Raw genomic sequence first — 11,686 nt, 5'->3', positions numbered from 1 at the left:
TCTAAAACCATCTACAGTTCATTACTGTTTGATTTCCCACTCCCTCCACATTCTTGCCCCATAACTGAAACTTTTATCTCTTCTCTCATTCAGTCTCATACCTATGTTAGTCTCTCCTCTCACACTCCACACTGAACAGTGACCTAGTCAGCTTGCTTTTAATTCATGCTGCTCTGTGCTCTGAAGTATTCACCCACCCAGCTCTGCTTTCCCCCTTTTGGGAGGGGTTGTCTTCCATCCTCCCAGCTCCCAGTTCTGTCTCACTCTTTCCAGTACACTACTCACCTCCTTAGAAGCCTCCTGCTCTCTTCCTCTTCAGATGGTCTGGAAAATGCCCACTGCAACTTTTGTTTTTCCATTCCTTATATTCTTTTCTAAATTATTTAATTAGGACATTGTTTTATTTATCACCATTTTACTTACGTCCTTGGATACTTTATTGTATGGATTTTTAAATACAATTGTTGATACTTTTGCTGTGCAGTGTCACTAACTATTCTTGCCTTTCCCTAAAATTTTGCCCATTGATATGAAAGTCATCCCATGTTTCAGTTTTCCCCATTAGCTCAGTCACCCATTAGGCTGTGACTAGTTCTTCTTTCTAGAATTCCCATGCAGTTTACAAGCCAGTATATATACTTGGGTCATTAATATGCTGTCTACTTCAAAAAAATTTCTGCCTTACTTTGCAGGATGCATGCCAAATCTGAATTAGGAATAACTTCCCCCTTCTTACATGTTTTTAACCCAGTTTAAAAGAAGACCTGCCCATTCTGAACTCAAGGTTAGCTTCCCTAACCCTTCCATGTAGAGAAGAGACCATCTAATTCAACTTTTCTTCTCAACGCAGAAAGCATTCCACTTCGTGTATCCAAAAATCTTCCTCCGCACTAGTGGCACATTCATCTGCTGGTCTCCCATACTGGTCTTTTCCTTTGTTTGTTTGTAGTTGAAACTAGAAGTATCCAAGATTGCTTGCATTGACTCTGGAGATCTAGGAGAAAAGAACCTAAGACCTTTAGTATTACACAAAACGAACAGGAGTACTTGTGGCATCTTAGAGACTAACAAATTTATTTGAGCATAAGCTTTCATAGGCTAAAACCCACTTCACTGGATGCATGCAGTGGAAAATACAGTAGGAAGATTTTATATATCTACATAGATAGATACACACACACAGAACAGCAGCAACCACACAACACCCAACAAAAACATAACCCAGGAACCTATCCTTGCAACAAAGCCCGTTGCCAACTCTGTCCACATATCTATTCAAGGGACACCATCATAGGACCTTACGACATCAGCCACACCATCTGGGGCTCGTTCACCTGCACAACTACCAATGTGATATACCATCATGTGCCAGCAATGCCCCTCTCCCATGTACATTGGCCAAACTGGACAGTCTCTACATAAAGGAATAAATGGACACAAATCAGACTTCAAGATTTATAACATTCAAAAACCAGTTGGAGAACACTTCAATCTCCCTAGTCACTTGATTACAGACCTAAAAGTCATAATATTACCACAAAAAAATTTCAGAAACAGACTCCAATGAAAGACTGCTGAATTGGAATTAATTTGCAAACTTGACACCATTAAATTAGGCTTGAATAAAGACTGGGAGTGGATTGGTCATTACACAAAGTAAAACTATCTCCCCATGCTTATTTCCCCCCCTCCCCCCATTGTTCCTCACACTTCTTGTGAACTGTTGGAAATGGGCCATTTTGATTAGCACTACAAAAAAAGTTCCCCCTACCACCCCTTCTCTCCTGCTGGTAATAGCTCACCTTAACTGATCACTCTTCTTACAGTGTGTATGGTAACATCCATTGTTGTGTGTGTGTGTGTGTGTGTGTGTGTGTGTGTGTGTGTGTGTGTGTGTGTGTGTGTGTGTGTGTGTGTGTGTGTGTGTGTGTGTGTATATATCTTCCTACTGTATTTTCCACTGCATGCATCCGATGAAATGGGTTTTAGCTGACAAAAACTTATGCTCAAATAAATTTGTTACTCTCTAAGGTGCCACAAGTACTCCTGTTCTTTTTGTGGATACAGACTAACACGGCTGCTACTCTGAAACTTAGTATTACACAGTAATCAACTCACGCTATTTGTTCCCAATATGATTTGGGTAATGATTAGAAGAAATTAGCATTTAACATATGCTGCCTATGCAGGATGCTAGAGCAAAGCATAGCACTCGAGATGTCTCAGAGTAGGTTCTTTAACAGTAAAGTTAGTTTACATTAAGATATTACACAGTAAAATTAATTTTGCCTGGACATTCCACACTTAACATTTTGGGTTCATATGCTACTTCTATATTAGCATATACGAATTCAAGACCTATCAACAGTAGGAACAGTACAATAGGGATTTACAAGTTACAAGCCTTAACTTTAAACTACATTGCTTTTGCCAGTTTCTCAACTGTAAAGATTTTTTAAAAAATTTGAAAACAGTTTTAAGATAGTAAAAAAAATACTTAGCACTTCAAACACTTTTTATTCTCAATGCCTTCCTAAAATTAAGTTAGTTCTGTTATCAGATATTTGACGTCTACTTGATCTGTATGTTGTGGATATATCTAAGATATGTAATATGGATTTTTAAAGACTGATCTTTTGCTTACCTTTGCGGTCAAGTTCAGAAGTCCACATTTCTCCCTGTAACACTTGATGACAAGTATCTAATACAGTGCCCTGCACCAGCCTGTGCTGGTTTCTTTGTAAGCAAAAAATTTAATTTAATAATCTTTGTTTTCCTTAGCATTACACAAATTTTGAGAAAGAAACAAAGCTTGACTAACTTGGATTACCTGCTGTTTAACCTTTCTTTGTTCAAGTGGATAGTAGAGTCTGTATGTTCAAACAAGATTCAATTTTTACTGGAACGCTCTTATTCCAGGGAATAGAGTTGGAGGCAAGGAAGAGTTCTTATATATCCAACATAGTCTCAGGAAAGTCCCAATCCCCTTTGTTCTAACAATGCCAGATCAGTATACTAATCCTTACTGCCAAACATCTTCATGCCTTTTCCCATGCTACCCCTACACTCAGAACAGCCCACAAATTCTAAGCTGCAAAGCCACTCTCCTCTCCCCTTCACCCCCCACAATCTTTCCATAAGGATTCACTTCTTCCATACTGCCTGTAAGTGAGACATTAGCTATTTAACAGAATTCCTTCCCTTTCCTGCTGATTTGTTACCACCACTTGTTGTATCTTATCTAAAATTAGTCTGCAAGCTCTTCAGGGCAGGGATCATCTCTTTGTTGGAACTGTAAAGTGCCAAACACATGTGTGCAATAATATATGAAAGTAGTAATCAAGCCCTGCTCTAGATGATATGAGAGATAGGGCAGAAGATGGGGCAGAAAAGTCTCCATTTTAACAAGAAACCCTCTGCTTTCCCCTCCACTGCAATACAGCTGCCTCCACTCTCATTGCCTTATCTATTGCAAACCTTCAAGTCGCATCTTAACACCTTTCGCCTTGGCCAGTGCACATTAAGATCAACATGAGAAATAATCACAGTCTTCACATCACCAAATGTATATCACATGCTGCCCACTGTCTTGTATTTTATTCATTCTGTAAAGAGTTCAGGGATACAGTACATAACAGGACTGAACAAAATGAACTTGTAATCCCAGCACCAGGAGTTAACAGATTTCTTATTTATTTGTGTCCAGCTCGGGTGCCCATAATTCAAGAAGGACATTGATAAACTGAAGCGAGCTCAGAGAAGAGCCAGGAGAATGATTAAAGGATTAGAAAAAACATGCCTTTTAGTGACTGAGCTCTTTGAGTCTATCTGTTCAATTTAACAAAGGGAAGACTAAGGGATGACTTGATTCCAGTCTATAAGTACCCACATGAAGAACAAATATTTAATAATATGCTTTTCAATCTATCAGAGAAAGGTCTAACATGATCCAGCAGTTGAAAGTTGAAACTAGACAAATTCACACTGGAAATAAGCCATACGTTTTTAAACAGCAAGAGTAGTCAGTCATTGGAACAATTTACCAAGTGATGAATTCTCTATCACTGGCAATTTTTAAATCAAGGTTGGATGTTTTTCTAAAAGCTCTGCTCTAGGAACTATTTTGGGGGAAGTTCTCTGGTTTGTGCCATACAGGAGTTCAAAGTAGATCACAATAGTCCCTTCTGGGCTTAGAATCTATGAATGTTCTTGTTTTGGAGTTTTTACTTTAGCTCAGAACTCCTTGGAAGTTCTTATACACAAGCAAGTCATTCCTTTAAATGGGCTAAGAGTTTCAATGAAAGCTGCTGCCATGTCTACCAGACATATGCCTGCAAGAGTGTTTATACTAAGCAATTAGAGGCCGCACAAATGATCTTCCTTGAGCCTTTCAACACTGCTTAGATCCCGATTATATTAAAGGTTGACTAGGGGAAAACATTTTCAAAAGACTGCAACACTCCAGAGAGGAATTGATTTACCAAACATTATTTCAAAGCTCAGGATTTGTCCAGATGACTACAATAAGCTTTAATGTTATAAATCCAGTACACCTCTACCTTGATATAACGCGACCCAATATAACACGAATTCAGATATAACGCAGTAAAGCAGTGCTCTGCGGGGTGCAGGGCTGCGCACTCTGGTGGATCACAGCAAGTTAGATATAATGAGGTTTCACCTATAACACAGTAAGATTTTTTGGCTCCCGAGGACAGCGTTGTATCAAGGTAGAGGTGTACTTGGAATCCATCAGTGTTGAAACAGTGAGTGGAAGATACAGTTTCAAATACAAATGTCTTGAGAACAGTTACTGGAAATGTTAATAAACTCTTTCCGACAAGCATTAAAAGGATGCTGTCTTTGTGATGAAGATATAGGGTAAGTAGCAGTTCTCTCTCTAGAAGTTTGGGTGCTACATTATAAGAGTAGCCACCGTTGCAAATAAGTGAAAGCACAGTAATACGTATATATAAGAGTAGAAATATTGACTAGGCCCAGGGTGTAAGAAGCCTATGTCTCTCTCACTCCTCCAGAGAGTTATGCTATGACTGTCACCTTAAGAGCAGTTGTGTATATATATATTCACACATGGAACTTTAAATTATAGGAATAAAACCTGCTCCAGTACTTCTCTCAACAATGCAGGTGTTTGTTTTAGTTTGCCTCTCATCAAATATTTGTGTTAAACTGAAAACTGCATTTCTATACTGTCAGATACAGCATATCACATCTTTACATTAGCTGTATTAATGTTTGGCAGGAGACTTTTACAGCTCTATGCATCACAATAAGACAGACCATACATTTGCACAGGTATTTTTATTTTCTCCAACAGTGCTTATGGATTGTAATTTAAAATATTCTGAAAGCACAGACTGTATATCAATATCACATACTTTACATCACAATTCAATAACAATGTTAATATCTGTGTATCTACTAAATACAGAGAACAAAATGGCATAAATGTTTACACTATCTTCCTTTGTAAACAAGGTCTTTATGAACAATGGTAAATGAAATTAATGCAATCACCATATGAAAGAGGAATGACCCTTTTCTTTAAATAAATGACTGTTTATAAATACTCTCATTCTCTCAATATACATTTACAGACTTGATTGATTAAAAGAAGTAATACCTACACTTTTCTTTAAAAGAAAATGTCAAGAGATGGACCACCATGGGGAAAATTCACCTAAGTAAAGGGAGTAAGAAGCAAGCATAGGATTAACAGAGTTAAAAGTATCATTGTACTTCAACCTCACTTCTGTTTGTTTATACCAACACTATCAGAGGACTGTCAGGATAAGGAAAGGTTTACTTGAAGTCCAGCAAATTGCAATCAATCTTGTAGTACACATATGGGTAGTACTCCTGTTGACTGAGGTTTAAGCCTGGAATATCCATAGTTGCCTGTGAAACAAGGTTTGTACGGTTTTTCTCTTTTTTAAATTACTATACATTTTACAATATAATTTGTCAGTGTCCCATTCAGGAGATTACATGACATAGTCAAACATTTAGTCATGCCAGACCTCAAAACGTAAAAAAAAAAATAATTAAAAAAAATCAAAAAACTATTTGAATTTTAAACTTTGGGTTATGTTTTGTCTGGTAATGTAAACGTAAGGGAAGAAAAGGATAATGCGCCATCAGGCTTCCCAAAATGAACTAAGATGGATAGAGAAAAACATGTTCCTTTAAAAAATACTGGTAGGTTAGCATAAGTAATACATGCCATTTGGCTTTGTTACCATAGCATCACTATATGGAGCAAAAATGTAGTTATTTGTTTCTTTTTCCCAGTTTCACACAATCTTCAGCAAATCACATGCATTACTGCTACACCTCTACAATAGTTTGTATTAAAGGATTTTCCTTAATATAGAAATATTTAAGTAATGCAGTATTGTCTGACTATTTAAGTGTAGAAATCTAAAGGAGAAACTGAAAAATCAGTGTAAATGAAATTTAGATTTGTTTATTTACATGCATATTTCATTAAAAACTTTTGTATTTAATATTTCTGCAAATTTAAAAATTGTACTAGAAGAAAATTTAGCTGATCTAAAGTCTGAAAATTAGTCTACAGGATTAAATATAATTTTCCATTCCCTATTTCTGATCAACGTTGACTTCTTACATTAAAAGAATTTTTGAAACATTTTCATGACTATTTGTCTGGACTCCACATTTCACATGCATTTTTCTCTCAAGACATTGGCTTGTTTTAATGTCAACTGCTCATGAACGGTAACGGTTATGGACACTGAAGTTTTATCTAGACACAGAACAAGTACAGTATTGGCAGCAGCAGCGCAAGCTTCCCTTGCACTGAGGGCTTCTAGAGGTGGAAAGGATAATTCTGACTTCATGTTAATTTAATCCTTTGCATCTCTACTGAAACTGCCAAGTAAAGTATGCTTTGCTTGTTTTTAATAAACAGAAGCAATCCCTCAGACTGGAGATGGCAAATACTATCTCCTGTATTATTTGTGCTTAAAAGTTATGAAATGCCTAGAGATTAATTCTAAACTAAGTTTAAACTTGACTGAAGGCATTTGTTCTCAACCCATTTGATTTAAAGTTCTATCTTCTTCTTATTCTGTGCCCACGATGGTATAGTGGCCATGGAAAGGTGCTTTAAGAACTGTACAGTGTATGTTGGACCTCCGGCAGTCCCCAAGAACATAGAAACAGCTCTTCAGGTGACTTGGTTGTAAATTTAGTACTTCCCCCTTTGCAAAAACCCATGCAGAAGACATCTGGAGAACTCCACTGAATTAATGCCACTAAGATTAAATGGCCTCTGCACTGGAGGAGAGCAATGAGGAATGGTTGTACTTAATGGAGAGGGCGAGCTTTAAAAAAAAACAAAACAGCACCTGAAACATGTTTTGTGACCTGCCCCAAGACAATCCATGGAGCTCGTTGAACAGCATCCAGAAGAGCCTAGAAGCCTGCATCTCTTTCTCATGAAGCAATTCCTTTTAGAGGATTAACACTGTACAGTGAGGCAGACCACTCCCACTTGGTTTTAAGAAAGGACTAATCAATGTAGGGTTGAACGTGGGTGGCACCTGGACACCATAAAAACTAGTTATAAAAATTACACAAGTTACTTACATCAATGATAGATGCTGCACTGCTATCAAGGTGTTTGTATAAATCATTCAAAACCTCTCTCAGTTTCTTCATTGTTTTCTTATTGGGTTGAAGGAGCATTGCCTGGAAATTAACTGGCAAACCATACCTGAGGAAGCAAGCAGAAAGCTGTGACAGATGCTAATGAGATTTTTTTGAAGTTGCATAAGAGTTTATTCATTCTTACCTCAGATAGTGCTATACCACTTTTTAGGGAGAAGAGACCTTGCTAAAGCTTTCTGATTCCTGAGAATGAAACATCTGCTTATTTTTTAATTTTTGGAAGACTATATTGTTATTACTGTTTCATCATATTGAGAACCTTGGAAAAGAATTTTATTTCATGTTAAATAAGAAGAGTAATCTAATATTTAGACACTTGTTTTTTTAATCCTTCCATGGTCAATATTGAACTCCCATATTCATTCTTACCAAGCTTCATCCTCCACCTTATTTTATTTTTTTTAAGTTTTGAAGACTTCAATTAGCTTACTTCTAATTCTTGGGGTAGCAACTAAGTAATTTACCTAGGTTGAAAGATCTCATCTGTGTGATTGTGTGGAAAGGCTAGCCCCCCCTTCTTGTCAATCCCTTCTCACAGTCATCTTTTAACTTCTCTAGGTGCATACTCATTTTCATTCCAGTATCTCATCCTACTTTCCTTACTCACATTGTCTCCCAAAGTAACAAGCCTGCATAGGTGTGGGATGGGCTAGCTGTGGAAAAGACCTATCAAATTAACTTATGATTCTATTACCAATCCCTGCCATTCTTTCAACACTGCTCCTTTATTTACCTCATTTTATTCTTTACATTGTTCTGTTACTATAAATGTAGTATCAAGAAGCTTTCAGTAACTATCCAATTTAGAAAGCTGCAAACTTCAATTGAGAACCAGATGTTCCTACTCTAACAATCCACTTTCTTTGCAGAATTCATCCAGTTATTTTAATCAACTTATTAGCTATACTTCTTGTCCATTATGAACAAGAGAAAAGCAGAATATGAGAAAATAGTAAAGCCACATGCTGGAGAAAAAATAAATCTAGTGGTTACTACTATGAGGAGTCTTGGGTTGCTTTGTATGCCTCAAAGCCTGAAGAATTTTGTATTAAACTGTGTTTACCTAATAATGACTAATATGAGTGGTTTGTCTTCTCTGTGTATCTTGAATAAATCACTTTATTTATTGCTTGCGTTTCTAAGTCTAGAAAGTTTTCTTCTACAAGTCATGCAATTAAAGCAAACCATTAACAACTAGTGAGGACCTCTTGCTCTAATATCCAGAGAGCCGAAGATGCTTGAAGGAGTAGGGCAAGAGCACCTCCAAGAACACTACAGAATGAGTTGAGCCAGATGGTGCATGGATTAAGATCCGCAGTTATCTACATGTAGCTACAGATAGGTTTTAAAAACCTAGGAAAAACAGTGCAACTCAGTTCCAAATCTGTTTACCTTAGAACAGATTCAACAAAAACTCGTAATGCCTTCACGTGAATCCATGCAATGAATGCTTCACTGAAATTCACTTTCAGCCACCGAACCAGAGGTCCCTGTTAGGGATTGAGGGGGAGGAAAGAGGGGAGAAGAGACAGGAGGTTATTCACAAGCCTAAATAAAGATTCAGCCTTATTCAAATTTGTGTAAACAGATACTCAGTGTTAAAAGCGGTATTACAACATAAACAGAAAATGTATGGATGGAGGAGTAGGCACTGGACAGCTAACTCCAAAATGTTTTAGTATAGAGAAAGTACAGTAGGGATCTCATCTGAAAACTGCACTTGGGTTGACAGACTACACTGGACTTTTAAGAATAGCCAAATAACTATTAGTGAAGTTCATAATCACTCTGCTACTCTGCTTTTAGCCCATAGAAATCTATTAACTCTGAAAATTAGAACAATCATCCTGAGTCATGCCTCATCTGCTTTGCTCCACTCCAACGGTATGAAGCAGCCCCAAACACAGGAAACCATATTGTTAAGATCTTCTTTGCATAGAGAGATCCCTGGATAGGATAGAGTCCTCACAGAGAACCAATGTCACTCCTCTTAGCTGCTGGTATAGGGGATATGGACAGGGCTCTCTTATGCACAAGGAATGCCTAGGGTCATAATGGCCCCTTAGGTCTGCTGGCAGCAGGCACAGGTTAGATCAGTGATACTGAAACCTCAGTGGTTCAGGAGCCAAATCAGCAATCAACATTATTCAAAAGAAAGAGAGAGTAGTATGAATTCATTTTTTAATTTACTATAGCACTATATATCCATATTTAAAGAGTAGTATATTATTCTCACAGCAAAATAATTGACCACGTATTATCATTTTATCAATTACAATTGATTAACAGTGAAAACATCCTGATTGGTTAATAACTCAGATCAAATAAAAATTAAATCACACAGTGTTTGAATATATGCTGCAAAAATCCACAGGAGACACATTAAAGAGCCACTCACGGCTCTTGAGCCTCAGTCTGCATGTCACTGGGTTAGATTGACCCACTACGGAGCAGCCCCAAGATCAGGGGATCACAGAGAGCACCACTTCAACCCCCATCCTCATTTTCTTTAGCCAGAGCTAAGGATCTGGCTGGGAATATTGTACCACTGAAGGAGGAAAACTTAATGTGTGTTTTTTCTTCTACTTAAAAAGAGAGAATTGAGTTTTAGCTTTCTGCTTGGACACCACATTCTTTCTAAATAAATGTTTTTGGACTAGAGACATAGTTGTATATTTTATAAAAGACTTTGTAATGCTATGAGCTTCCTTCTGTAATGTTTTCAGGCAGGCTACAATGCATTTAACTGGTGTTCATAGCTGGGACCCATAGCATGAGTGTAATGGAAACAACTTACATATTATCAAAGTCCTTTTGGGACAAAGTTACCATTTTGATGAGTTTATTCAATATCAAAAAAGATATTAAACAGTTTACATGCAACTGAAGTATACCTTTATCTCAAGGATTATCATCTTTGAGCATTATGTCTCAAACCAAAAGCAGATGTAACAGAGAAAAGAACTCTTGTTGTCAGCTTCATGGTCTGAGGATGATTGCAGCAGTGACCTTTTCATGCTTAAATGCTCAGTTATTGTAATTTCTGTCCAAAATAATATTTAGTTTATACCAACTTACAAACTGTTTCTTTTTGTCAGTAGATAGTCTGTTCATTTCTTCTTTGTCTGCTTTCATCTCTTCTTCATTATACTGGAAATCACGGACCATAAACCTACATTTGGAGAGGAGCAAAAACACTGCTAGTGGCTGTGTAGAGTACTCTTAAATAGGAAATCAATCTGAAGAAGTGACCGTACTTGTATTCCCTGGCTTTGTGTCTGAAGTCATCCACTGCCTTCCTGAACAAGGTGACATTACACAGATAACTATCCTGGTCCTCAGAAAGAACACTGGGTAAAGAAAAAGAAAAAAAAAAAAAAGTGTTACAATTCTCAGGCTGAGAACCTTTATGAAGCATCACAATCAAAATTCTAGTCTGTGGTCACTCAGAACTGGTAAGATCAATTTAGTTGCTTATGAATGGCTCTAGAACAACCCTACCACACCCAGAATACTTAATTTCTATCTGTTAGTCTATAAGGTGCCACAGAACTCTTTGTTGCTTAATTTCCAGAGTTCAACTACATTAGAGAAGAGTAATTGTAGCTCACACACTTGCCTCTGTCATACTTGAACAAGAGAGGAACTCTTTACATTTCACATTCACATACCTTCTGGAGTAAAACTGTTAGCTGTGCTAAACAGGATATTTCTCCAATTTAAAGCCATATTTTATTGGAAGTGAACTTGAGCTGATTTCATTTCAATGTATGCAGTGATGAGAGTTTTCAGCAGTCACATTTACTTTGATGTCTTTCAGATGAAAGCAAATGGGTGCAAGTACAGAGGGACAAGAGAGTTGAGGAGGTAACAGTGAATGAGGAGTAGGTGGCTGGGTGGCATGGAGCTGTGTTAGCCATCTTGGAAAGGGTGCTCTAAAGTCCAGCTAACATCTCAATACAATGTGGCTATC

The 11,686-nt window shown here is 37.3% G+C and overlaps 1 protein-coding gene across 4 annotated transcripts in view; it reads right to left on the bottom strand.

Moving 5' to 3' along the window:
- Positions 1-5,303: 5,303 nt before the first annotated feature.
- ATP6V1C1 (ATPase H+ transporting V1 subunit C1) overlaps positions 5,304-11,686 on the bottom strand; it is a 42,152-nt gene continuing 35,769 nt past the window's right edge. For all 4 annotated transcript variants that reach the window (XM_050941108.1, XM_050941109.1, XM_050941111.1 and 1 more), the window contains 5 exons: positions 10,971-11,063; positions 10,792-10,885; positions 9,106-9,203; positions 7,633-7,759; positions 5,304-5,919 (listed from right to left, as the gene is read on the bottom strand). In XM_050941108.1, the coding sequence (XP_050797065.1) occupies positions 5,824-5,919; positions 7,633-7,759; positions 9,106-9,203; positions 10,792-10,885; positions 10,971-11,063 (508 nt within the window). In that variant the 3' untranslated portion in view covers positions 5,304-5,823. The remainder of the gene's footprint in view (positions 5,920-7,632; positions 7,760-9,105; positions 9,204-10,791; positions 10,886-10,970; positions 11,064-11,686) is intronic.

This window comes from Gopherus flavomarginatus, chromosome 2, assembly GCF_025201925.1.
Source record: "Gopherus flavomarginatus isolate rGopFla2 chromosome 2, rGopFla2.mat.asm, whole genome shotgun sequence".
NCBI classification, from domain to species: Eukaryota; Metazoa; Chordata; order Testudines; family Testudinidae; genus Gopherus; species Gopherus flavomarginatus.
Note: the sequence above shows the minus strand (reverse complement) of the source record. Positions and strands in the feature narration are given on the sequence as shown.